At 41.8% G+C, this 24,780-nt stretch overlaps 1 protein-coding gene across 9 annotated transcripts in view; it reads right to left on the minus strand.

Annotated features, from left to right (window-relative positions):
• The window catches only part of TSPOAP1 (TSPO associated protein 1), a 191,802-nt gene that overhangs the window by 45,525 nt on the left and 121,497 nt on the right, over positions 1 to 24,780 (minus strand). For 8 of the 9 annotated variants that reach the window (XM_073667570.1, XM_073667564.1, XM_073667566.1 and 5 more), the window contains 11 exons: positions 22,943 to 23,130; positions 22,630 to 22,739; positions 21,816 to 21,925; positions 20,365 to 21,171; positions 18,441 to 18,592; positions 17,615 to 18,178; positions 7,895 to 8,161; positions 6,847 to 6,993; positions 3,497 to 4,534; positions 311 to 419; positions 42 to 235 (listed from right to left, as the gene is read on the minus strand). In XM_073667570.1, the coding sequence (XP_073523671.1) occupies positions 42 to 235; positions 311 to 419; positions 3,497 to 4,534; positions 6,847 to 6,993; positions 7,895 to 8,161; positions 17,615 to 18,178; positions 18,441 to 18,592; positions 20,365 to 21,171; positions 21,816 to 21,925; positions 22,630 to 22,739; positions 22,943 to 23,130 (3,686 nt within the window). The remainder of the gene's footprint in view (positions 1 to 41; positions 236 to 310; positions 420 to 3,496; positions 4,535 to 6,846; positions 6,994 to 7,894; positions 8,162 to 17,614; positions 18,179 to 18,440; positions 18,593 to 20,364; positions 21,172 to 21,815; positions 21,926 to 22,629; positions 22,740 to 22,942; positions 23,131 to 24,780) is intronic. The other variant, XM_073667571.1, reaches the window with a different exon arrangement.

Genomic DNA, 24,780 nt, shown 5'->3' on the forward strand with positions numbered 1-24,780 from the left:
CTGTAAAACCTTTGATTATGTAAAGTTCACTTTTGCAATACCTGTAAAATCTGTCCCTCTTTAAAGGGAAGTTCTTCCATATAAGCCTCTGGATTCGGGGACATCGTCTCTGGATCGTAATCAAAAAGGGCGACAAATAGCCTTGCTGAATCTGCATCCAGGTCACTAGAGGGGCAGTTTCTATCTTCTAATATTTTTTCTTGAAAACACTCAGGCTGTGTAGAATGTAAGACATCTGTCCACGAGAAAACAACATTGTTAAACCTCCCACATAAAGCCATTTATAATAAACAGAGACTGAAGAACATACCCGACTCAGAGTCTGACGTCAGGTGGCTTGTACTAGCTTTTCGGTCTGATGCCATGTGTCTGGTAGGACTGAGATGTAATTGTGTTTTTGTATCTTCAGGCAAATCCTCCTATAGACAAAGCAATAGAATAAACAAAAAAGTTGTGTTCTCTTTAGTTTAATTAGATTACAATTTGGATGAGGCCGAGCTGAGAGCAGCACAAACAACCAAAATATGCTTCAAGGAACTAGGATTTCATACAATACTCCTCCTTGAAAATTGACATCAATCTTGCTTTATGAATTGCTGAGGGACCAGAAAACAAAGGATTTAGATTAGATATTTTTGAAATAAAAGAACTTATTTATAGTAAAAAAAATATTTAGTCCCATTAGTCACATATTGACGTGCACTTATATCAGTATAAAAGCGGAGAGCTGTAATGATCAGTGACCCGTACAGGAGACTGAACACTATTTTAGTTGCGTTTTTTTTGTATGCACAGAAACATGGAAATTTAGCAATCATTTACAAGAATACCTCAGAAACCCATACTTGTGTTACTAAACACAAAAACTGCGCAAGTTATATTCACAGGGAAAAAGAGTGGTACTAAAGAAATGGAGTGCACATTATACCAGCGACACTGAGTGTCAATGTTCTTAAAGGGGTCCGTTATGTGTCCTGAAATGTTTATTTTAGTAACTAATTGAATTACTAATCAAAACTAAAATTCAGGAACATCTTCACACATACCTGTTGTGCTGTTCCTCTGTTATTTCTCCTACAAATGTATGACCAAATTGACAACTGTATGTCATATATCAAGGCGCAACTGTACACAGTATGACCCTGTACAATCAGTACTGAAAGCATCAGGTAGGAATGGTACCACATTAATGGCAATTGATTCCTAAAAGGGAATCTGTCAGCAGGTTTTTGGTATTTAATTTGAGAGCAGCATGATGTAGGGCACATGTCAAACTCTGGTCCGCGGGGGGAGTATACTTGACACGCGCCGCCAGGAAGGTCCCCCACCAGACATCACACTTTCAACTGTATCAGCATACTATACTGTATGGAGCACTGTGTGGGGCCCACTATACTGTATGGAGCACTGTGTAGGGCCCACTATACTGTATGGAGCACTGTGTGGGGCCCACTATACTGTATGGAGCACTGTGTGGGGCCCACTATACTGTATGGAGCACTGTGTGGGGCCCACTATACTGTATGGAGCACTGTGTGGGGCCCACTATACTGTATGGAGCACTGTGTGGGGCCCACTATACTGTATGGAGGACTATGTGGGGCCCACTATACTGTATGGAGCACTGTGTGGGGCCCACTATACTGTATGGAGCACTGTGTGGGGCCCACTATACTGTATGGAGGACTATGTGGGGCCCATTATTCTGTATGGAGGACTATGTGGGGCCCACTATACTGTATGGAGCACTGTGTGGGGCCCACTATACTGTATGGAGCACACTATACTGTATGGAGCACTGTGTGGGGCCCACTATACTGTATGGAGCACTATGTGGGGCCCACTATACTGTATGGAGCACTATGTGGGGCCTATTATTCTGTATGGAGCACTGTGTGGGGACCACTATACTGTATGGAGCACTGTGTGGGGCTCACTATACTGTATGGAGTACTATGTGGGGCTCACTATACTGTATGGAGCACTATGTGGGGCTCAATATACTGTATGGAGCACTGTGTGGGGCCCACTGTACTGTATGGAGCACTGTGTGGGGCCCACTATACTGTATGGAGCACTATGTGGGGCCATTATACCATATGGAGCACTATGTGGGGCCATTATACCATATGGAGCACTATGTGGGGCCATTATACCATATGGAGCACTATGTGGGGCCATTATACCGTATGGAGCACTATGTGGGGCCATTATACTGTATGGAGCACTATGTGGGGCCATTATACTGTATGGAGCACTATGTGGGGCCATTATACCGTATGGAGGACTATGTGAGGCCATTATACTATATGGATGACTATGTGAGGCCATTATACTGTATGGCGCACTATGTGGGGCCATTATACTATATAGAAGCTAATGCAGGGCCCTGCTATACTGTATGAAGCACTTTTTGTGGCTATTATACTGTATGGAGGGCTGTGTGGGGATTACAGTTGGGGAATCATACTCTGATAAGGTCACCATACTTTGCTGTATTATTCCAGGTTTTTTATCCTTTGTTATTTCATATTTAAAATTAGGCTACTGGGCCATATGCTTTTTATTGCTTTTACTTAATATATTATTTCAATATTTTATTCTACGAACTATTAATTAAAATGTACTTTGTCTGTGGAACAACCCCTTTAAGTTGGTTTCCATATGAAAAGGTTCATTGTTCAATTTGATGATATGGAAAAACTTCCTTAATTGTAGACATTTTTTTAATAGAAATTAAAGGGGTATTCCCATCTCCAAGATCCTATCCCAATATGTAGCAGGTATAATAATAATAATAATAATAATAATAATAATATTAGCCAATACCTCCAATTAGAAATGTAGTATAGTATTTTTAATTGGCTATGTCTCTTTCCTCATGCACAGGCCTTGCAGGACCTTAGGTATCCATGTCAATCAGTAGTGTGGGCGGGATTATACAGCATCCAGTAATTGCATCAAAATGACAGCATGCAGACCAGTAAGTGACACATCACTGGAATCAGGGACTCAGCCCCAACATCATGCTGCTATCAGATTACATAGCAAAAACCTGCTGACAGATTACCTTAAACCTTCAGGAGGAATAACTGAGGGATGGCATAATGCAGAGTTGTAAGACATGATGCTGCAGGATTGTTATTCCTGAAGAACTCAGACACGTCAGAGATGGCGGCAGGTTCTTTTTAAGACTCTACATGAATAAAGGTTAGAAGCTGATTATGTAAATTTTTCAATGAGGAATATTGTATGCGTAATGGTTTTTAATACATCGCTCTACGAAGCGCTTAAAGCAAAGCAGACACAAATCACACAGCAGAAGCTCCAGAATGGTTCATTTTCTCCGGTCGCTGGCTTTTCATAGCATATAAAAAGCAATCTAGCAAGGGATGGTACGAATAAAGCTGCAGCCACTACATAAGGCATGGAGACACCGGGAAATAAAGGAAGCGGCTGAGCACATCACTGTAAGCATTGGGGATTCAAACGTCACCTTTCCATCACTTTCCCACCGAACTGATTGCAGACTTCTACTTGCTGCTCTAGAAACGGTGTCCTCTTTATTGCAGCTTGGTGAAGCTAATCCAGTGTGGGGAATGGTGGGGGTTTTCTTAACATATTGTCCTGCGCTCTGTTCTTTAATTGGTTTCTTCACATCATTTTTCCTTCTGGTGTACTGGATAGGCTCAGAATAACCAGAGCTTTCACTCCAGCCATCCCTGTCAGTCTGAGAGCCATCTTCCCAAAGATCAGCTTTGGCCCTGTTAGTAATATGGACTGGGACTGATGGCTCATCCTCATCTTCCGTATCATATTCTACATCAATTTCTAAATGCTTACTGCTGAAAGAACTGGGAGATTTTGGTTTATAATTCTTGGAACTGGGCAGATGACGCCTTCGAGGAGGTTTATTTTTCAGGCTTTTATGGTTCATTTGGGCGGTACCACAAGATACTGGCTCCTTCAGTTTGTAGGATCTGGAGTTGTAAAATACACCTGGATTAGAATTTGTGGCCATTCGGCTGCAGTGCTCCCGACTATCATTTTGCTTTTTTCGGTTTGGCTCTGTGAAATTACAAGCTTTGTCATTATCATAGCTGGTCCTTCTAGGTTTCCACATTTGGGTTTCGGAGGCCGGAGGCTTCATGTCTGATGAAGACTGATAAACACAACTCTTTGATTTCAGACAACAATCCTCATCAAGAAAGACACTGTCGTCCCCACACTCCATTTTCTTGTTGTTCATAACACTCATTTTAATGGGGGTCTCGGTGGGTACATTTAAACAGCTTATAGGTCCTGATTTTGGGGAGAAGGCTCTATGGGAGTTTCGATACTGGTACTTCTGGGGCTCCATGTTATAGTGTGGGTTCTTAGAAACACTGCGAGGAGAAAGATCTTCATCTTCTTCATCCTCTTCTTCCGTCACTTCTGGGATGCTAAATAATTTTTTACTGCAGTGTTTCTGTAAAGGTATATCCAAAATCCTTTCAAGAATTTCCTCGTCGCTGTCTGTCTCACAAAAGTCGTACTACATAAATTTTCAAAGGGAATCACAAAGCAAAATAATGTAATGTAAAAGCGGTGAATAAAATAGAAATTTACAAACAAAAAACCTGGGTAGGGCACTTTAAAGGGTACTGGTGGCTACACACATTATACAATGTCATCAACCTTAAGAAAAGTTGGCCATGATGGATTTCAGTATGCACAATACTTTTGTTCTTGAGTGCGTCAATTCCCTCTTACTGTGGAGAACACCAGCACCCTTGGGCAACCGTCCATGTGTATTAGGAGGTCAGGAGGAGCTAGACTGCTTGCAATGTACATTGAAAGGAATATGTCAGTAGGATGCACATACATAAACATATATATTTATATGTATATACATATACATACATACATAGTAAGATGGCCGCCGGACAGGTCCTTGACGGGAGATATGCATCACCCAGGTTGGTAGCTTCGGTGATGTAAACCCGGGAAAGCATGCTCCAGCACGTTTAATGCCGAGAGGGTTAATAGGGAGTGTTAGTGCCGGTTTTTACGAGCAGTCATAAGAGTTGGGCGGGATTGGCCGCTCACATATCCCCACCCCAAGGCGTGTGTAGCGAGTTCCTGGGCATCATGGGCTACTACCGCCAGTTCATTCCCAACTTCGCCATGGTAGCCGCCCCTTTGACAGACCTTCTTAAAGGGACAAAGTTGGTTATGGCTAAGTGGTCTCCAGAAGCGGAGACGGCTTTTCAGGAACTAAAGCAGGCTCTGTGTAACCAGCCAGTGCTGGTGGCTCCGGATTTCTCAAAGGAGTTTGTGGTCCAGATGGACACATCAAATGTCAGACTGGGTGCTGTCCTATCACAAGAGGTGAACTGGGAGGAGCACCCCATAATTTATTTGCCGGAAGCTGACATCCTGTAAGAAAAATTACTCCATAGTGGAGAAGGAATGTTTGACCATTGAGTGGGCCTTGGACACCTTAAGGTACTACCTCTTAGGCAGGAAGTTCAGGCTCATATCAGACCATGCCCCACTAAGCGATGAGCGAGAGGAAGGGGAACAATGCTCAAGTGACCAGGTGGTTCCTAGCCTGGGAAACTGCATGGAAATGCTGACGCATTGTCGAGGGTCCACTGTTTAATAGCGGAAGTTGCCAAGCCCCCCGGCTTTGGGCAGAGAGGGGGGTATGTAAGATGGCGGCCGGACAGGTCCTTGATGGGAGATATGCAACACCTAGGTTGGTAGCTTCGGTGATGTAAAACCAGGAAAGCATGCTCCAGCACGTTTAGTGCTGAGAGGGTTAATAGGGTGTGTCAGGAACGGTTTTTAAGAGTTTTTAAGCAGTCATAAGAGTTGGGCAGGATTGGCTGCTCACATATCCCCACCCCAGGGCATGTGTTTAAAATGGAGACCGAGTGTCTCATTCAGTGTCTGTGGCTGGATGTGTGGAGACCTCCAGCGTGTCTGTGCTACAGGACACTGACTGTGAGCGGGCGAACCCGCAGCACTGTATGGACTGTTCTTCTTGTTTTGTTACTTTGTGCTGGACAAGGCTATGTTTTGTTACTTTGTGCCGGACAAGGCTAGGTTTCATTTACCTGAAGAGTACGGTTTATGAAGTCCGAATAAACCCACCTTGGACATTTTTAAAGATACTGACTCCTGTGACTACCTCAAAAGCGGCTGAGTGAGTACCAACCCATATATTATTAGGTTGAAGAGGAACTGAAACATTGCTGTTGGATATGCACTAATAAAGGCACCTTATTTTTTTCACTTATTGGAGGAGTGCTGACACTTTCTGGTTAATATATATTTATTTATTTTCTTTAGCGAATTCATTTGTGTAAATCAGCACAGGTGTATATGCAATTGTGTACAGGAAAATAGGCATATAGACAAAGGCAAAAAAACCCCACATTTTTAAAATCAGATGAATAGAGACCTAAGGGTCCGTTTGACGTACATGCTGGACACCTTCTCAGTGCATGCAGAAAAAGTACACTGGAAAGACAGTGTGATTGAACCCATACATCAACAGTATTAAAAGGGGCTGTCCAGAATTCAAAAAACAAGGCAGCCTTTTCCCAAAACCAGTGCCAGCCCTCTGTACGGATTGTGTTCTGGTAATGTAGCTTTGCAACCCTCATTTTAAATAGAGCAGAGCTGCAATGCCAAACCTGTAGGCAAGGGAAATGTTTTTTGGAAGGCAGCAGCCATGTTTTTATAATTATAGATAACTCTTTAAATAATGTGGTCAAAAGGCATTTACAATTATCTTCTTGTAAAAGATCTAGATTTTACGCTTTTATTCCAGTTTAACAGAAAGCTTAAACTTTATACCTTTCCAGAACTGTCTCCACCTGTGCTGGTTGGTGTTGATCCCAATTTTTTGGCACTAGGAACATTACAATCTTCTTCCACCTCCTCCTCTTCCTCCAGGATATCAGAGAGGTTAGAACTACGGCTGTGATCGTGATGTGCGTCCAACTGTAATGTCAATGCATTCTAGTTACAGTTGGAAAATAAAAATAGGTGATCCATACTTCTCTTGGCAATGCTATGCAAGAACTAAACACACTGTAATAAAATAATCACATTTAACCCAAAACTGTGAAATATTTAAAATCACAATACTGTTCCTATTTTAGGATAAAATAGTGTTGATATGTTTGACATTAAAGTGTCAAGAATCTTTAAAAGATCCAAAGCAGATATTTTAGGGGACTCCACTTTTAAGGCGGGCAGTCTCAACAATACTATATAAACGGGATGGTCCAAAGGCAAAGTAATTTTCATTCTAAAATCTATCTATTTAGTGCCATAATCTAAACTATTTTCTAATTTACTTGCATTAAAAATACTCTCTCCCTGCCTAACTACAATATAACTGCTTTTCTATTTGTTTGTTCTTTATTTCTTCTTTGACGACGCTTTGAGAAGCCCAAAAGTGGGATACTCAAACAAAAGTATCATCAGGGGGCAGAGGCTGCGGTCCTGGCCTGTCCCTGAAACGAAGAGTCATCAGAGTGTGCGCTGTCATTGTGCACAGTAGTATCGCACAGTATGCAGGGACTGGCCCAGCCCCTGAAACGAGCATCACTGATGCATTGGGATTCTCAAACAAAGCGTCATCAAAGTGGAAACAGGGAAAAGAACATAAAAGCAGTTACATAGGGAACGGTAAGAAATTTTAAATGCAAGTATATTAAAAAATAGATTAGATTATGGCACTAAATAGGTATTTAGAATGAAAATGACTTTGCCTTCGGACCACCCCTTTAAGGTTTGCAATACATATAATTTCCTAATATGCAAGTGAAGATTCAGAATTTTTCAATATTTCATCCACTGTTCAGACAGTTGTCCTATACCTTACATGGCTACTAACCTCTGCTTCATAACTGACATTAGTCAGACTTGACTCCTTATTCTCATTTCGGTTTACGTCAAGAAAGTCGGCAATGGAAACTCCTCGGCAGTTTAAGATCGTCGTTTCCACTTCCTCAGGTAACCCAGTCTCCGGACTCGAGCACTCCTCTTTGGCAGCTGTGTTCATCTCCAAACTGTTCTCTTTGCACCAAGCTATACCCATCGGTAGGCCACTTGTATTTCCTTTGTCACTTAGTTCAGGTTCTTTGGTGTTTGGAAGTATTTTCTAAAGAGGTTTACACACGGTATTTAATAGAACTGGTGAATTAAAGTGTGCACACTTAACAGAATAAATGTGTTTAACCCAAATAAAAAAACAATGTATTATGCTTTGCTTATATACCATATTTTTCAGATTATAATTTTGGGAAGAAAAATGGGGGAAAAACACTTTTTAAATAAAATTGTGGTGCTTCTTATAGTCAGTGCATCTTATTGCTTACCGGGGATGCTGTGGCACCGGGTCCCAGGGTGACTACTGCAGGAAGCTGGGCATGGCAGGAGTGGGGCGATGCTGTGGGCCTCAGGCTGGGTGGAGGGGGTGTCCGGAGGTGCGAAGGGATGTTGCGGGTGTTTGGCGGCGCGGGGGCTCCACCGACGTTTTGTCAAAGCCTTTAGCCCTCGTACTTACATGGTATACATTGTGGTGGACTCCGGGAAAATGGGCGGCGCATGCACAGATCGAGATCTCTGTAGACGAGATCTCGGTGCCGAGATTTAAGTGAGGGGTCTCCGGGCTTTCTCAAAATGTCAGCGGTGCTCTAGCACTGACGAACACCCGCAGCGTCGCACATCCCAACACCCCCTCCTCCCAGCATGGAGCCTGAAGCCTCACCCCACTCCAGCCTCCGCTGCCAGCAGCAACCCTGGGACCCCCAGTCGGTAAGGTATATTCGCATTATAAGACTCACCCCTATTTTCCCCCCAAATCTGGGGGGAAAAAAGTGCATCTTATAAAGCGAAGAATACAGTACCTCCATCATACCATCTCCCTTTTTCGGCTCACAATCTAAATGCCCTGCCAGTATGTCTTTGGCTTTTGTTAGGAAATCTGAGAACCTGCAGAAAAGCCGACAAACACGGGGAGAACATACAAACTCCATGCAGATGTTGGTGGGATTTAAAAGCAGGACCCCAGCGCTGCAAAGCAACAATGCTAGCCTCTGAGCTTCCGTGCTGACCTTAAAAGAAAATCCTAGGAAACGCCATTAGAATTGATGATGCCAAAAGCTTGGTTTACACGATTGTGGCCATTAACCCTTTTGCGCCAGAGACAATTTTCACCTTCCTGACCAGGCCAATTTTTTCAATTCTGACCAGTGTCACTTTATGTGGTAATAACTCTAGAACACTTCAATGGATCCCCCTGATTCTGAAACGGTTTTCCGTGACATATTGTACTTTATGTTAGTGGTAAATTTAGATTGATAGTTTTTGCGTTTGTGAAAATATCAATTTGGGTGAAAATGTAAAAAATTTCAACATTTTCAAACTTTTAATTTTTACGCCCTTTAACCAGATAATTATAATCACAGAAAACAGTTAATAAATAACATTTACCACATCTACTTTACACGAGCATCATTTTTAAAAAAAAAAAAAAAAAATTTGTTAAGAAATTAGAATCGTTAAAAGTTTATCAACAATTTCTATTTTTTTTTCAACAAAATTTACAAAACCATTTTTTTTTTTAGGGACTGCGTCACATTTGAAGTGACTTTAAAAGGGCCTATATGACAGAAAATACCCAACAGTGACACCATTTTGATAACTGCACCCCTCAAAGTGCTCAAAATGACATCCAAAAAGTTTATTCATGAGCTTCATAGGAATTAAAGCAATACGGAAAGAAAAAATGAAAATGTTAATTTTTCCGACAAAAAAATTATTTTAGCCCCAAATTTAGCATTTTCGCAAGGATAACAGGAGAAAATGGACCATACAATTTGTTGTGCAATTTCTCCTGAGTACAAAGATACCCCATATGTCGTGGGCACATAGCAGATTTTTAGAATGAAAAATTGTCTGAAATCGATAGCGGATGCCATGTCACATTGGCAGAGCTTCTGATGTGCCAAGTGACCTCATTTTGGAAACTACACTCCTCAAGGAATTTATGTGTAGTGAGAACCTTGAACTACAAGTGCTTCACAGAATTTTATAACATTGAGCTGTAAAAGAAAAAAAACAGCAGAAACCCCCACAAGTGACCCCATTTTAGAAACTAAACCTCTCGGGGAATTCATCTAGGGAAGTAGTGAGTATTTTTAACCCTCAGGTGATTTGCAGAATTGTATAGCTTTGGGCTGAGTAAATTAAATATTACCATGTTTTCCACGAAAATGTTGCTTTGACTCCAAGTTTGTAATTGTCAAAAGAGTAATAGGAAAAAACTAATAGTACAATTTGTTCCGCAATTTCTTCCGAGTACGCCAATACCCCAAAAGTGGTTGAAAACTTCTTTTGAGGCACAGTGAAAGCTAAGAAGGGAAGGAACACCATATTGGAGTGCAGATTTTGTCGTTTTGGTGTGCTGGTGCCATGTCACATTGGCAGAGCCCCTGAGGTTCCAAAACAGCAGAACCCCCCCATATGTGACCCTATTTTACAAACTACACATCTCAATTCATCTAGGGGTGCAGTGAGCATATGGAGTAAAAATGGCACCAAAATGTGCTACGCAATTCCAGCAGAACGTGGCAATACCCCATATATGGCTGTACAGTCCTGCTTAGCCACACGGCGAGACTTGGGAGGGAGGGACGGAGCGCTATTTGACTCTTGGAGAACAAATTATTGTAGAATAGTTTGCAAACTCCATATACAGAGCCCCTAAGTGCCAGAAGAGCAGAATCCCTCAAGTGACCCCATTTTGGAAATTGCACCCCTCTGGGAATTTATCTACAGGTGTAGTGATGATTTTGACTGCATGAGTGTTTTCCAGAAACAAGCAGCAATGGATGCTACTTTGTGAAAATTGCAAATCTGCCTTTGTAATGCACTTGTGCCCAGCTCGTGCGTCTGGAGATATGTAACCATAAATTAAGCGTTCTCTCATCGGTACAGAAATGCCAAACATGTGGACACTAAATGTGGTTTAGGCACACTTGGGCTCAGAAGGGAGGGGGCATTTGGATTTGGGAGCACAGAATTTGCTGGATTTTATTTTATTTTTTTGAGGAGGGAGGGGGGAGCCATAGCGCAGAGTTACTCTGGACTCCATCTGGTCTCTGTTCAACGGAGTTCTTCTTTTCAGAGGTGCAAAAAAGTGTGGCCCAACCGCGCTTTTATGCATGCTTAAATAGACAGACACCGCTGGATCACAGGACAGAGTCCACAGTGCCTCCATCTGCCTTATTATAGGGAATCTTCCATCACAGGTTCCGTCTGAATCACGTATTTCAGAGATTTACACGAAAACCACGGTGTAAGAACTCAGCGTAGAGCGCAGGATTTAGGTGAGCCGAGCCATACTGCCATTTTTGGGAGGCAGAATGAAAAAAAAAAATCAACAGCAGGTCAAAAATTGGTTTTATTTATTTATTTTGCTGTTCCTCGTGCGGTATAAGTGATTAGATTACTTTATTCTTCGGGTCGATGCGATTACAGCGATACCAGATTTATATCGGCTTTTATGTTTGTCGCACACAAACACTTTTTATACAAATAAAATAAAGTTTTTTTAACCGCCATATTTTGACAACTATAATTTTTCTACATTGATCCCGACAGTCATGTGAGGGCTTGTTTTTTGCAGGATGAGATGACTTTTTATTGGTACCATTTTCGGGCACATAACATTTTTTGATCACTCTCTATTCCAATTCTTGGGAGGCAGAATGAACAAAAAACAGCAAATCAGGATTTGTTTTTTGAGTGTTTTCTTAATGCCGTTCACCATGTGGTAAAAGTGATAAGGCAGCTTTATTCTTCGAGTCAGTATGATTACAGTGATACAACATTTATTTTGTTTTTTTTAATGATTTGCTGCTTTTACAAAATAAAAACAATTTTATAGAAAAAAAAAATTTTTTTTTGCATAGCTATATTCTGAGAGCTATAACTTTCCAGACTGGGCAAGGGCAAGGCCATGGATATTGTCTATCTGGACTTTACACAGGTGTTTGATACGGTGCCATAAAAGGTGGGTGCAAAAAATGAAAACAATGGCACTAGGGGAAAATATGTGTAACTGGGTTAACAACTGTCTCAGTGGTAGAAACAGACAGTGGTTATTAATGTAACACAATATGATTGAGTCAGAGTTAACACTGGAGTACACAAGAGTCAGTATTGGGCCCTTTTCATTTTAATAGATTTATTAATGACACTGCAGAGGATGCACACAGTGGAATTTTAATATTTGCTGATAATACTAAGCTCTACAAAGTAATCAACATAGGAGGATGATAACTTAATATCACAGAAGGATTTGGGGAAGATGGAGGCTGGAGCTGAGGTTTAATGTTGATAAATGTAAGGTTATGCATTTGGGCTGAGAAAACAAAGTGTCACTGAAAAAGAGTTGAGTGTATTGGTTGACAACAAACTCAACTTTAGTGACCAGTGCTAGGCAGCTTCTGCCCATGCAAATGCATTAATGGGATGCATGACAAGAGGCATAGATGCTCACGACAATATATTTTTGCCTCTGTATAAAAGACACTAGTACAGTCATACTTATACACAGGAGTATAAAACTGTACACAGTATTCTAAGACTGACAAAGTACAACTAGAGTGGGTACAGAGAATAGCGACCAAGGTTTTTAGGAAATGATTGAACTGCTATACCAACCCAGGTTATCAAACTTGGGGTTAATCAGTTTGGAAAAACGAATGCTTAGGGTGCAATCTTATTACAATGTACAAATATATGAAGGGAAAGTACAAAAAAATAAATCTTTCTAATGATCTTTTTACACCTAGTCCTGCAAGGATGACAAGAGGGTATTATTTACAACTAAAGGAAAGATAATTCAATGCTAAACATAGATCCAGGATCTTTAACTATACAAGCAGTGAGACTAGGGAACTCTCAGCCATTTCATGCTGTGATGGTTGAGTCACTTAAAAAGTTTGAAACCTGGATGATTGTAGAAAAAATTTAATATTCCAGGTGATGGGTACTAGATTCTGTGATGGGACCTTGATAGAGGGAACTACTCTGATTACTATATGTGGAGTTGGGTAGGAATGTTTCCCCTAATATGGGGCAATTAGCATCTACTTCATGGGTTTTTGCCTTCCTCTGGATCAACATTTTAGGCTATAGTTTAAACTTGATGGAATTGGGTCTTCCTTCAGCCTTAAAACTAAAACTATGCCAATTGGATCCACTATGATATATATAATTGTAAACAGAGAGACAACACAAGGAGATGGCTATGGATTGCTCACCAAATCTAACAAATGAAGGCACTTATAGGGTAGATCGCAACTGAATAAGGGAGGTTCATATGGGGCAGGAGTGTTTTTGCTCCTCCGTTTAAGTGATCAGCAGGATCTCAGTAAAAAATCAAAACTGATTGTTCCTAACACCTCAGAAGTTTGTAGAAAATGATAGGTACCCACTAAAGCAGGGGTGGGCAATTAATTTTCCCGAGGGGCCACATGAGAGACCGTGACTGTTGGGGAGGGCCGAACCAATAGGCTGAAATTAATTCTGCTCAATATTAATATTAACATGAGCATGAGCCCCACACAGCCTCCCCATGTCCAGCATGAGCCCCACAAAGCCCCCCATGTCCAGCATGAGCCCCACACAGCCCCCCCATGTCCAGCATGAGCCCCACACAGCCCCCCATGTCCAGCATGAGCCCCACACAGCCCCCCATGTCCAGCATGAGCCCCACACAGCCCCCCCCATGTCCAGTATGAGCCACACACAGTCCTCCCGTGTCCAGCATGAGCACCACACAGCTCTCCTGTGTCCACCATGAGCCCCACACAGCCCCCTATGTCCAGCATGAGCCCCACACAGCCCTCCGGTGTCCAGCATGAGCCATACACAGCCCCCCATGTCTAGCATCAGCCCCACACAGCCTCCCATGTCCAGCATGAGCCCCACACAGCCCTCCCGTGTCCAGTATGTGCCCCACAGAGTCCTCCCGTGTCCAGCATGAGCACCACACAGCTCTCCTGTGTCCACCATGAGCCCCACACAGCCCCCTATGTCCAGCATGAGCCCCACACAGCCCTCCCGTGTCCAGCATGAGCCATACACAGCCCCCCATGTCCAGCATGAGCCCCACACAGCCCTCCCAAGTCCAGCATGTGCACCACCCACCCCCCCATGTCCAGTATGAGAGCTCGAGAGCCTCCTCATGTCCAGCATGACAGCCCTTCCAAGTGTCCAGCATGACAGCCCCCCAGTGTCCAGCATTAAAGCCCCCCAGTGTCCAGCATTAAAGCCCCCCATGTCCAGCATGAGAGCCCCCCCTGTGTCCAGCCTGACAGCCCTCCCTAGTGTCCAGCATGAGAGCCCCCTATGTCCAGCATGAGAGCCCCCCTATGTCCAGCATGAGAGTCCCCCTGTGTCCAGCATGAGAGCCCCCCTGTGTCCAGCATGACAGCCCTCCCTAGTGTCCAGCATGAGAGCCCCCCCTGTGTCCAGCATGAGAGCCCCCCTGCGTCCAGCATGAGAGCCCCCCCCTGTGTCCAGCATGAGAGCCCCCCCGTGTCCAGCATGAGACCCCCCCTGTGTCCAGCATTACAGCCCTCCCTGTGTCCAGCATGAGAGTCCCCCCTGTGTCCAGCATGAGACCCCCCTGTGTCCAGCATGAGAGCCCCCCTGCGTCCAGCATGAGAGCCCCCCCCTGTGTCCAGCATGAGAGCCCCCCCCTGTGTCCAGCATGAGACCCCCCCTGTGTCCAGCATTACAGCCCTCCCTGTGTCCAGCATGAGAGTCCCCCCTGTGTCCAGCATGAGAGCCCCCCCTGTGTCCAGCATGAGAGCCCCCCCTGTGTCCAGCATGAGAGCCCCCCCTGTGTCCAGCATGAGAGCCCCCCCTGTGTCCAGCATGAGAGCCCCCCCTGTGTCCAGCATGAGAGCCCCCCCTGTGTCCAGCATGAGAGCCCCCCACTATGTCCAGCATGAGAGCCCCCCTGTGTCCAGCATGAGAGCCCCCCCTGTGTCCAGCATTAAAGCATCTCTTGTGTCCAGCATTAAAGCCCTCCTGTGTCCAGCATCAAAGCAAAGCCGTCCCTGTGTCCAGCATTAAAGCCCCCCCTGCGTCCAGCATATACTTACTTCACTCCCCGTTTCCCTACGCTCCTGTCTCTGATGCACTGACTCTCCACAGTGTGCAGGCTGATGCCATCGTGTCAGCTGTTTCTAATGCTGATTGGTGGAAGAGGGAAGTGGCGGCCCCTCCTCCACCAATGCATTCACCGCGGATTGAGACCACGGATTGAGACAGCGGTGACGGTGTGCAGGCGGGCAGTGACGGCGTGCGGTGCAGTGCGGCACGTTGCCCAGATCTGCACTAAAGGATACAGACACCTTTCAATGTAATTTTTTATTTATTATTTAAATGCATGTATTTTGTGCTACAAATCATTTTTACAATTGGGTTTCATTAAAAATTTACATAGTTTGGCTTCTAAAGCAGTTTGCTATAAAGCCATTTATCTTCTTTTCTGCACTATTACTGACTGCAGAACGAGTCAACTAAGCATTTGTCAGTCAGATCTTCTGCCAAAGATTTTGTAAGTTCAACTCTCCTTTAGACTGGGTCAGACAAGTGTATGTGTCCAAATTTTACATCCGTGTGACATCCATATTAATGCATCAACAGTTTAACGTACAGGCATGTCATAGGTCGCCTCCCCCTCTTAGATGCAGGCTCCAGCAATGAGCCCACATCTTTTCAGGCACATGACATCTAATCTGATCAGCTGTTATGTGCCCCTAAAAACCGCGGGTGGAATCACGATCCCCCCGTGGCTGTTAACATGTTAAATGCTGCTGTCAATCTCTGACAGCGGCATTTAGCATGATCGCGCCGGAAGTGCGTCACTAACTCCGCCCATCGACACTCCGTCACATGATAGCAGGGCTCCGATGGGTTGGCATGACAACCGGTGGTCTGCAGAAGACCCCTGTGCTCGTCATTGCAGATCTGGCATGAGCGCCGCCCAGTGGCCGGCGTTCATAGATCATTTCTGCTGCACATAGCAGGGCTTAAGCCCTGCTATGTGTAGCACAAGCAATCAGAAGATCGCAGCTTCAAGTCTCCTAAGGAGACTATTGAAGCAAGTAAAAAGTGTAAAAAAAAACATGTTTTTAAAAATAATAAAAAAATTAAGAAAAATATAAAAGTTCAAATCATCCCCCTTTGACCCATTCAAAATAAAAATAAAAAAATAATCAAAAATACACATATTTGGTATCGCTGCATTCAGAAACGTCCAATCTATCAAAATATGAAAAGAATTAATCCGATCGGTAAAAGATGTAACAAGAAAAAAAAATCAAACGCCTAAATTACAGTTTTTTGGTCGCCACAACATTGAAATAAAATGCAATAACAGACGATCAGAACATCGGATCTACCTCAATATGGTGTAAATAAAAACGTCAGCTCAGCGCGCAAAAAATAAACCCTCACCCGGCCCCAGATCTCGAAAAATGGAGACGCTACGGGTCTTGGAAAATGACTATTTTTTTATTTTATTTATTTATTTTTTATAAACTTTGGATTTTTTTTCACTACTTAAATAAAAAAGAACCTAAACATGTTTGGTATCTTCGAACTTGTAATGACCTGGAGAATGATAATAGCAGGTCAGTTTTAGCATTTAGTGAACATGGTAAAAAAAAACAACACAAAAATAATTGTGGAATTACACTTTTTTCACTTGGAATTTTTTCCCCATTTTCCAGTACACTTTGTGGTAAAATCAATAGTGTCAACAAAAGTACAACTCGTCCTGCAAAAAACAAGCCCTCACACGGCCTTATTGAAGGAAAAATAATAAAAAAAAGTTATGGCTCGATAAGAAGGGGAGCAGAAAATGAGAACGCAAAAATGGAAAATCCAAAGATGGTGAAAGTGTTAAAATGTACATGATCAAATGCAGTTTCCAAGGTTAATAATGGAAATTTAGCTGGAAAAGTCAGATGCAATACAGACCTTCCATATGGGATCCAATTTGAGTTGAGCACCCACACTTGAATGGGCACGTCTCATTGGATAAACAGAAGAGACTAGTGCACGTTGCGGCTTTTTTCACACGGGCACTTAGTCATCTGAACAGCCTTATAGAATTACACTAGTCCGTGTGCTGTCTGACTTTTTACTCCGACAGCACATGCCATATAATACGCTCTTCTGAAAGAGCCATTATTGTGGCCTGTGGTCACATATCAGCTTGTAGAGGAGAAAAGAGTTATAGCCTTAAAAGCCAAAAAGGTGAAACATTTTTAATGAAACTCAATTGCCAAAATTATTTTTAGCCCAAAATACATGCATTTAAGTCCACATAAAATCACGCCTAAAGTGTCGATATCATTTAAATGTCTATTCAATGGATTTAGAGCTATCTACGAGAAAAAAATAAAGGTCCAGTTACAAAAAACATATAGGAAGAGATTAATAATCACAGATTTATGACCCAGTATGGCAATACTGCTTGTAACACATGAATGGGCTCTCAAACTGTAGCATACATGCGTACCTGACTGTGTTCTTGTGGTGCTGCTCCTGGCTGTAGCGGGTGGTCAGGTCTGGCAGCTTCAGGACCATCGGTGGTGACTTTATCCTGTGTACCTTGACATGTTACTTGTACCTCAGCAGGCTCTGAACTGGAAGAAGATCCTTGGCAGTAACCTGGGGAAGCACTGAGTGTCGGGACCCGAACTGGCAGAGGGTCTTCAGAGTCATCCCTAATACAGTTTGTGTGGATGGAGGAGTCTACTTGGGAAGTAGAGGCTGGTGGATTATGAAGCGAACAAGGAGACGATGATGTAAGAGGCATAGAAGGAAACTTTTCAGATTGAGAAGACAGGTTTTGCCCTGATGCTTGCTCACATATAAGGCTCGTGTTAGAAAAGCTATGTGACAAGGAAGGACTGTCAGGGACTTTTATAAAGGCAGAGGGTATGTGAGCTGGCACTGAGTCGATGGATTCTCCACTGGGGGACATGGTTCTCACAGATATTTCCCGAGACACCTGCAGGAGCTGTAGGTGAGATGCACCCACTAATACACTCCCAGCCGTAGGAGACGTGACTTCAAGTACCTGAAACATAAGAGAGACTAGTAAAGTGCGAACTATAGAAATGCATCCCTTATGACTAATATCATATGATATAAACAATTATTAGGCTCCTATAATCAATATTTTAGAATGAATGCTGTGAAGAAAATGGTCATTTCTTGATAATGCCTTTGAATATCACTTTTGGTAGTTCTTTTATCCAGTAACAGAAAAAGATAATGTTTTTCTTCATTTGTTTAAAACTGTAGTATCGTACATGCCCGTTCCAAAGAGGAGAAATCACCTTCTGTCCATCAGCGTACACGGCATAGCCAGTCACTCTGACCCCGTTAGATGTCCCCGCAGCGTCTATCGTCACTGGTAGCCAAGTGATCAGCAAAACACTAGGTTGTGGACCCAGCTCAACCTGAACATCAAGAGGAGCATCTGGAGGACCTGTAAATTTGCAAAAAAAAACAAAACACTGCGATATAAACATTCAGAGTGAAAATGCATATATAAACAGTATATATATTTTTATTAAGCAAACAAAAAAAAATTATCGGAATGTGATTTTCTATATATCCACGTAACCAACAGATTTACTAAGCTAAATGCGCCTGACCTCCTCCAGCATCAAAAACCTAGCAAGAGTCAGTCTTATTATATTTATGATTAATTAGGTTTTAGTCTCAGAAGAGAGTCTAGAAAAGGGGACAAAACTTATTATTGTTGTAAAAGGAATCTGTCAGTGAGCCGTCTATATGGGCATGTAGGTCATAGAAGGTTGAATAAAATGATACCTTGATATCTGCAATCCGATGTCTTATTCCAGAGAAATACAATTTTTTCTTAATATCTAAATGAGCCATTAAGATCTACAGGCCAGACATAGATCTACATGAGAATCTGCCTCCAGAGCTTATTGTAAATGAAAGCAGACTGTCAGTCATTACATGTCTCATTTAAAATAAGCTCTGGAGGCAGATTCTCATGTAGATCTGTGTCCGGCCTATAGATCTTAATGACTCATTTACATATTAAGAAAAATATGGATTTCTCTGGAATAAGACATCAGATTGCAAATATCAAGGTATAATTTTATTCATCTTCCTATGACCTACATGCCCATATAGACGGTTTAGGAGGGATGATTCTGACAAATTTTTGTTCACTTTTCCCTCCCCTTCTTTCCAGAACCATAGCTTTTTTTTATTTTTCCATTGACTTAGCCATATGAGAGCTTGATTTTTGCAAGACAGGTTGTAGTTGTGAATGACAACATTCATTTTACCATACTATGTACTGAAAAAAAAAAAAACAAGAAAAAAATTCAAAGTGCAGTAAAAAGGTGACAAAATGCAATTCCGCCATAGTTTTCCTTTTAGGTCTAACACTGTTTGGTGTGCTGATAAAATAACCGGATAATATGGTCCTCCAGGTCGATATGATTACAGTGATACCAAATTTGTATAGTTTTTTTATTTTAGCGGTTAATAAAAATTCAGAACTTCATAAAAAAAATTAGCTTTTTGTCATCATTTTCTGTGACTTGGAACTTTTCTTTTTTACTTCTCAATTGATGGAGAGGTGCCAAGGCCTTTTTATTCTTGCAGCGCTGTCATTGATCGCTTTTTATTTTGTGGTGGAGGTGTGGTAACAGAAAAACAACAATTTTGACATTTCAATTCATTTTTACTTTATGGCGTTTTACCGTACAGGTTAATTAATTTTATATTTTTATAAATTGACTTATGGACAAAAGGTTTGTCCATAAATAAATAGGTTTAAATAGGTTTATATTCTATTTTTATTTACTTTTGGATTGGAAAAAGTGTGTGATTTAAATTTTTTAGTTTTTTTAATATTTGAAAAAAAAATGTAATTTGTTTTTACTTTAACCTGCAATCTTAACAGCTTGTACTATTTATTGCAATACTACCCCATTGCAGTACGTAGTAGAAATGAGACTCTCCTATGAAGTCCATACTATGGTAGTACAAAGATGGTGAACAATGTATGTATGTAAGCGACCAATTGGCACCCGCAATCTTGATCGTAGCGGGTTAGGAGTGGAACGGGGAAAGATGAGGGTGATGGGTGGGCCAGAACATTAGCATCACGTGACTGCACCACTTATATAAATCTTCCTAATTACTTTAAAAAAAAAACTCATAGCACAAAAAAAAAATGGCAGAAAAGTGACCATATTTCACACAGTCCATTACCTGCAGCAGGAGTTGTCAGTTGCATAACTGTAGTCTTTGGCTCTCTTCTCTCAAGAGGCAACTCCAAGGGAATTCTCTGGGGTCGGGCTTCTACTTTTACATTATACATGGTGCTAGGCCTCAAACTGCTAAATGTGTACCAATATGTCCCAGCCTTAGTCAGGCCACAGCTTTCCTCATTTAGATACAAGGCATGTGAATAGTTGCTGTTACTTGGCTGCCACGTAATTTCTGCAGACGTAGCGGACAAGCTGCGAACGCGGAGTTGTGTTGGTGCGAGAGAGTAACCATGGCCAACCAACAACGTGCACCGCAGCCGATCTGAGCAGCCGCCGTCTGCCATGCTCTGTACAGAGATGCGATAAGTGCGGGTTTTCAGCTCAAGTTTTTCGATCAAGGCTTTAGTTTGTCCCCCACAGCGAACATTCTGTCGAAGTTCATTATCTACATAGATATTATAACTTAGGATATTTCCACTGCCTGCTGCTACAAGAGGAGGCTCCCATCCAACCACAATGCTACGCGCAAGCTGTTTAATGAGGGTCAGCTTTCGAGGGTAAGGCACGGCTGAGACATCTCTTGCTCCCTCACTATTTCCTTGCATTGGCAATGGGCTGAGGCTGCTTCCATCATCATCATCTTCTTCACTTCTCCCTATACTGCTTGCACTCAAAAAACTAGTGTCCTGTCCAGAACTTTGTGACATCTCATTGGTTTCAGTGGGGTGGAAGGCAATCAAGTCATCGTCAGAGACACGTTCTACAAAGTTTGAGGGAACGAGTCCACGCCTTCCATCCATTAATTCCCCTATAAAGACATAACAGTCAGTAAAAAAGGAAAAAAAAAACGTATACAATAAGGGCAGGATATTTCACATTACTTCTATAGGCCCTATATGTTTCAACACAATTTTTACTCAAATTGGGAAATATAAACACCCTGTTGATGTTTTACAATTTTTATCAATTACAATTAATGAAATTGTCTGGTTTGGATCCACCATCAGATTGTAGATCTCACAGGACTAACTTATTGCGTAATTATTAGGTGGCATATATTTTCTTTGAGAATTCGGCCATAGGAAAGGAGGCATGAAAATGTGCTTATAACACATGTTGATCTGTGGGTGGATTTGCTTTGTTCACTAAAAATGAATTTCCTAAAACAGAATAAGAAATCAGAACTCCCTATTTCCCCAAGTGGAACTGCTGCAGGGAAAATAAAGAATTAACTTGAGTCCATTAAAATCAATTGTTACTCATATATTTGAATATATGTCCTGCACAGCCATAGCTTCTCTGAGAGAGGACCATTTTTATTATCACAATATGCCTTATAAATGGACATACAAAAAGGAGCACAGAAGTAATAACAAAAGTAAATTATAGTAGAAGCATATGACAAACAAGCAAAGTTATTTTAAATTAGCTCCTTCATTTTAGGTTACCGACCTTCGTAAAATCCATCATCATCCATGTCCCCATAGATGTAAATGTATTCCCCTGCTGTGATGGGGAGTTCTGCTTCAGGATTTTCATTGGGACCATCAAAGGGATTGTAGCTGTAAAAATGAAAGTATAATTTTTTTTATATTAAGAATAAATTGTACAAAACGGTGTAAAGAAGCCCTAATAGAAGTCACATACAATAATCTATGCAAGCTGAAAATCATATGGGAGCCCATTGTAAAAAAAAAAAAAACACACAAAAAAACAGCCTAGTAATTCACATAGAAGTATGCAGCTAAGGCTCCATTTCGCCTACTCTAAAATAACAAGATACATAAACTTGCTATACAAACTTTTTGCGGAGATGAAAAGTAGAAATCAGGAAAAGTGGATATTGGCCATAGCAACCCATTAAAATCATTGCTTTAATTTTCCACTGGATTTAAAACCTGACATTACTGTGGATATCTCCTTAACTACTAATGTTTTTTGTTTTTTTTTTAGTATTTTTTCAGTATGTACAAACTACAGCCAGTGGCATAAAATAACCTTGAAAGTATTGGCACCCCCGAGTCCATGCTTCCCTGGTCCTCGCTTGTCTGATTCACAGGATACAACGCAGTATGCCGACATGTGACTGCTGCAGCCAATTACTGTCTGCAGAGGTGACGTAACATCACTGAGGTTTCTGCTGAAGCCAGTGATTGGCTGCGGTCTGCCGGCTGAATACAGACAAGAATGTGAAATTCATTATTTTCTGCCCCACAATTTTTTGTACATCACAAACATAAATGATTCTTGAAGACATTAATATCACCTGTATCGAGCAAGAAAAACTTGCAACTTCGCACTGGAGCGGGTTTCTGGCTCGGGATTTAATGAAACACTGTCTGCTTCCAGATCTTCCATCTCACTGGCAGTGTCCACCTATCAAATATTAGGAGCAAAGTGAGTTTCCACAAAAATCCAGATGATACAAAGTCTCCGTATACGTAAAGTATAAAGAGGATTATTTAGATGTACGTTAGGGACTATATTTTATCCCGGTAAACCACCTTCTGCAATAATAAACACAGTCCATGGTCTCCATAACATACCGATCTCTAAACCAAAGTGACAAGGTGTCTTACTTCTGGAGTGGGACAAGACTTGGAGCTATCATGGGTGGACTCTGATTTTGATGGGGTGCGTGGAGCTTCAAGATTCCGTTTTCCTTTGGCAACCTCCTGATTTGGGGGCTCAACATTGCCAATATTGGGGCTTGGTTCTGGTGCTTCAGGTCTTCGTTTTTTCTTGCCATCTTTGATCTTTCCATCGCCTGTCAAGAGAACAGGATGGATTACATCTATAACCATCATAAAATAATGACCCCTATGACACCAAGCATTCACCATGGACTAATAGTCGCTATTATTGTCTAATAATCTAGTAATGTCCATTAACTTCATATAGATCAAGTCTTTCCTAAAGGGACTCTGTCAGCAGGTCTTTGCCATGTAATTTGACAGCAGCATGGTGTAGGGACAGAGACCCTGATTACAGTGATGTATCACTTACTTTACTGGTTGCAGCAGTTATGATGAGAGTCACAGTTTTCTCTGATGCAGATGTAGCAGAGCTCAGTTGAGCTGTGTATATACCCGCCCACACCACAGCTTTCTGTGTACACTGTATAGTGAGAGCGAGCTACTAATCAGAAGTGTGTGTGTGGTTGGACTAGGATGAACAAGGCCAGCTGTGTAGTGATAATCTCTTGCTGATAAAACACTGATTGCATTGAAACAGCAAAACACATCCCAGTAACACATCGCTGTATATAGGCCCTCTGCTCCTACATTATGGTGCCCTCAGATTATATAGAAAAAAACTGGTATCATATTCCCTTTAAAATGCCAGAGATCCAAGATGCAGCACAGAATAATTTGACACCTAAGTATCCAAATTCCTGTTTTTTTGTGGTGTTAAGTCTTAACTTTCTGCATTATGATATTTTTGTTGTGTGTTAGTTTAAAGATGTCAGTAACATCAATACCCTCAAACCGCATATATAGGCATGCAGGTCTCAGGAGATATAACGGGGTCAATGGATTTACATTTCAATCTGTTACTGCATTCCCAAGTAACATACATATGCAAATGAGGTGTTAGGTGCTCTGCCACGCCCAAAGCACTTAAGTGTACCTATACAAAAAAATGTGCAAAGCTCAACAAGTAAATGAAAATACATCATTAATAATAGTTAAAAACAATTGGTAGACATACAAAATCAGACAAATTAATACAATAATTAAGTGGGAAATGGTAAAATAATCAATGTTTTAAAGCAGTGTTGATAATCAAAGAAGGGGGAATGTGGTGTCACATAACTGAAATACATATGCAATGGCATCAATAAGACCTCACCTCTAAGGAATGCACCAGACGCACCTTCCGCATCAAGCTTAGTCAATAAAACCTTTATCAATAAGACGTCACCTATAAAGGAACGCGCGTCGGGTGTGTTCGCCATGGGTGAGGTCTTATAGATGCCACTGTGTATGTACTGTACTTCAGTTATGTGACAACAACCTCCTCTTTGATTACCATCACGGCTTTCAAGCATTGATTATTTGGGCTCTTTGAGTATTCATCTTCAATACTTATGTATCAATGATGATGATCCTTTATTATTTTGTTGTACACATCTGGGAGTGTGGTGCCATTGCCCACCTAATTATTGTATTATTACAGCATGTATTATTTTACATGTCTGATATTGTATGTCTACCAATTGTTTTTAAGGTTTAATGGCGGAGTTGCGTTTCCTCCTTTCATTATCTATGATGTAGTACAGCACTCGGCAATGGTCATCAGTCCCACAGGCAATAAGTGGAACATCAGAGCATTCGTGGCAGCCGCTCCATTCAAAAAGGGGGAAAGGAACGTTCTTATGATGGCATCCCAGAAATTTCACACTTATCATTTATCC

Source organism: Phyllobates terribilis, unplaced genomic scaffold (assembly GCF_046119375.1).
Source record: "Phyllobates terribilis strain yellow unplaced genomic scaffold, ASM4611937v1 Scaffold_2__4_contigs__length_985480577, whole genome shotgun sequence".
NCBI lineage: Eukaryota > Metazoa > Chordata > Amphibia > Anura > Dendrobatidae > Phyllobates > Phyllobates terribilis.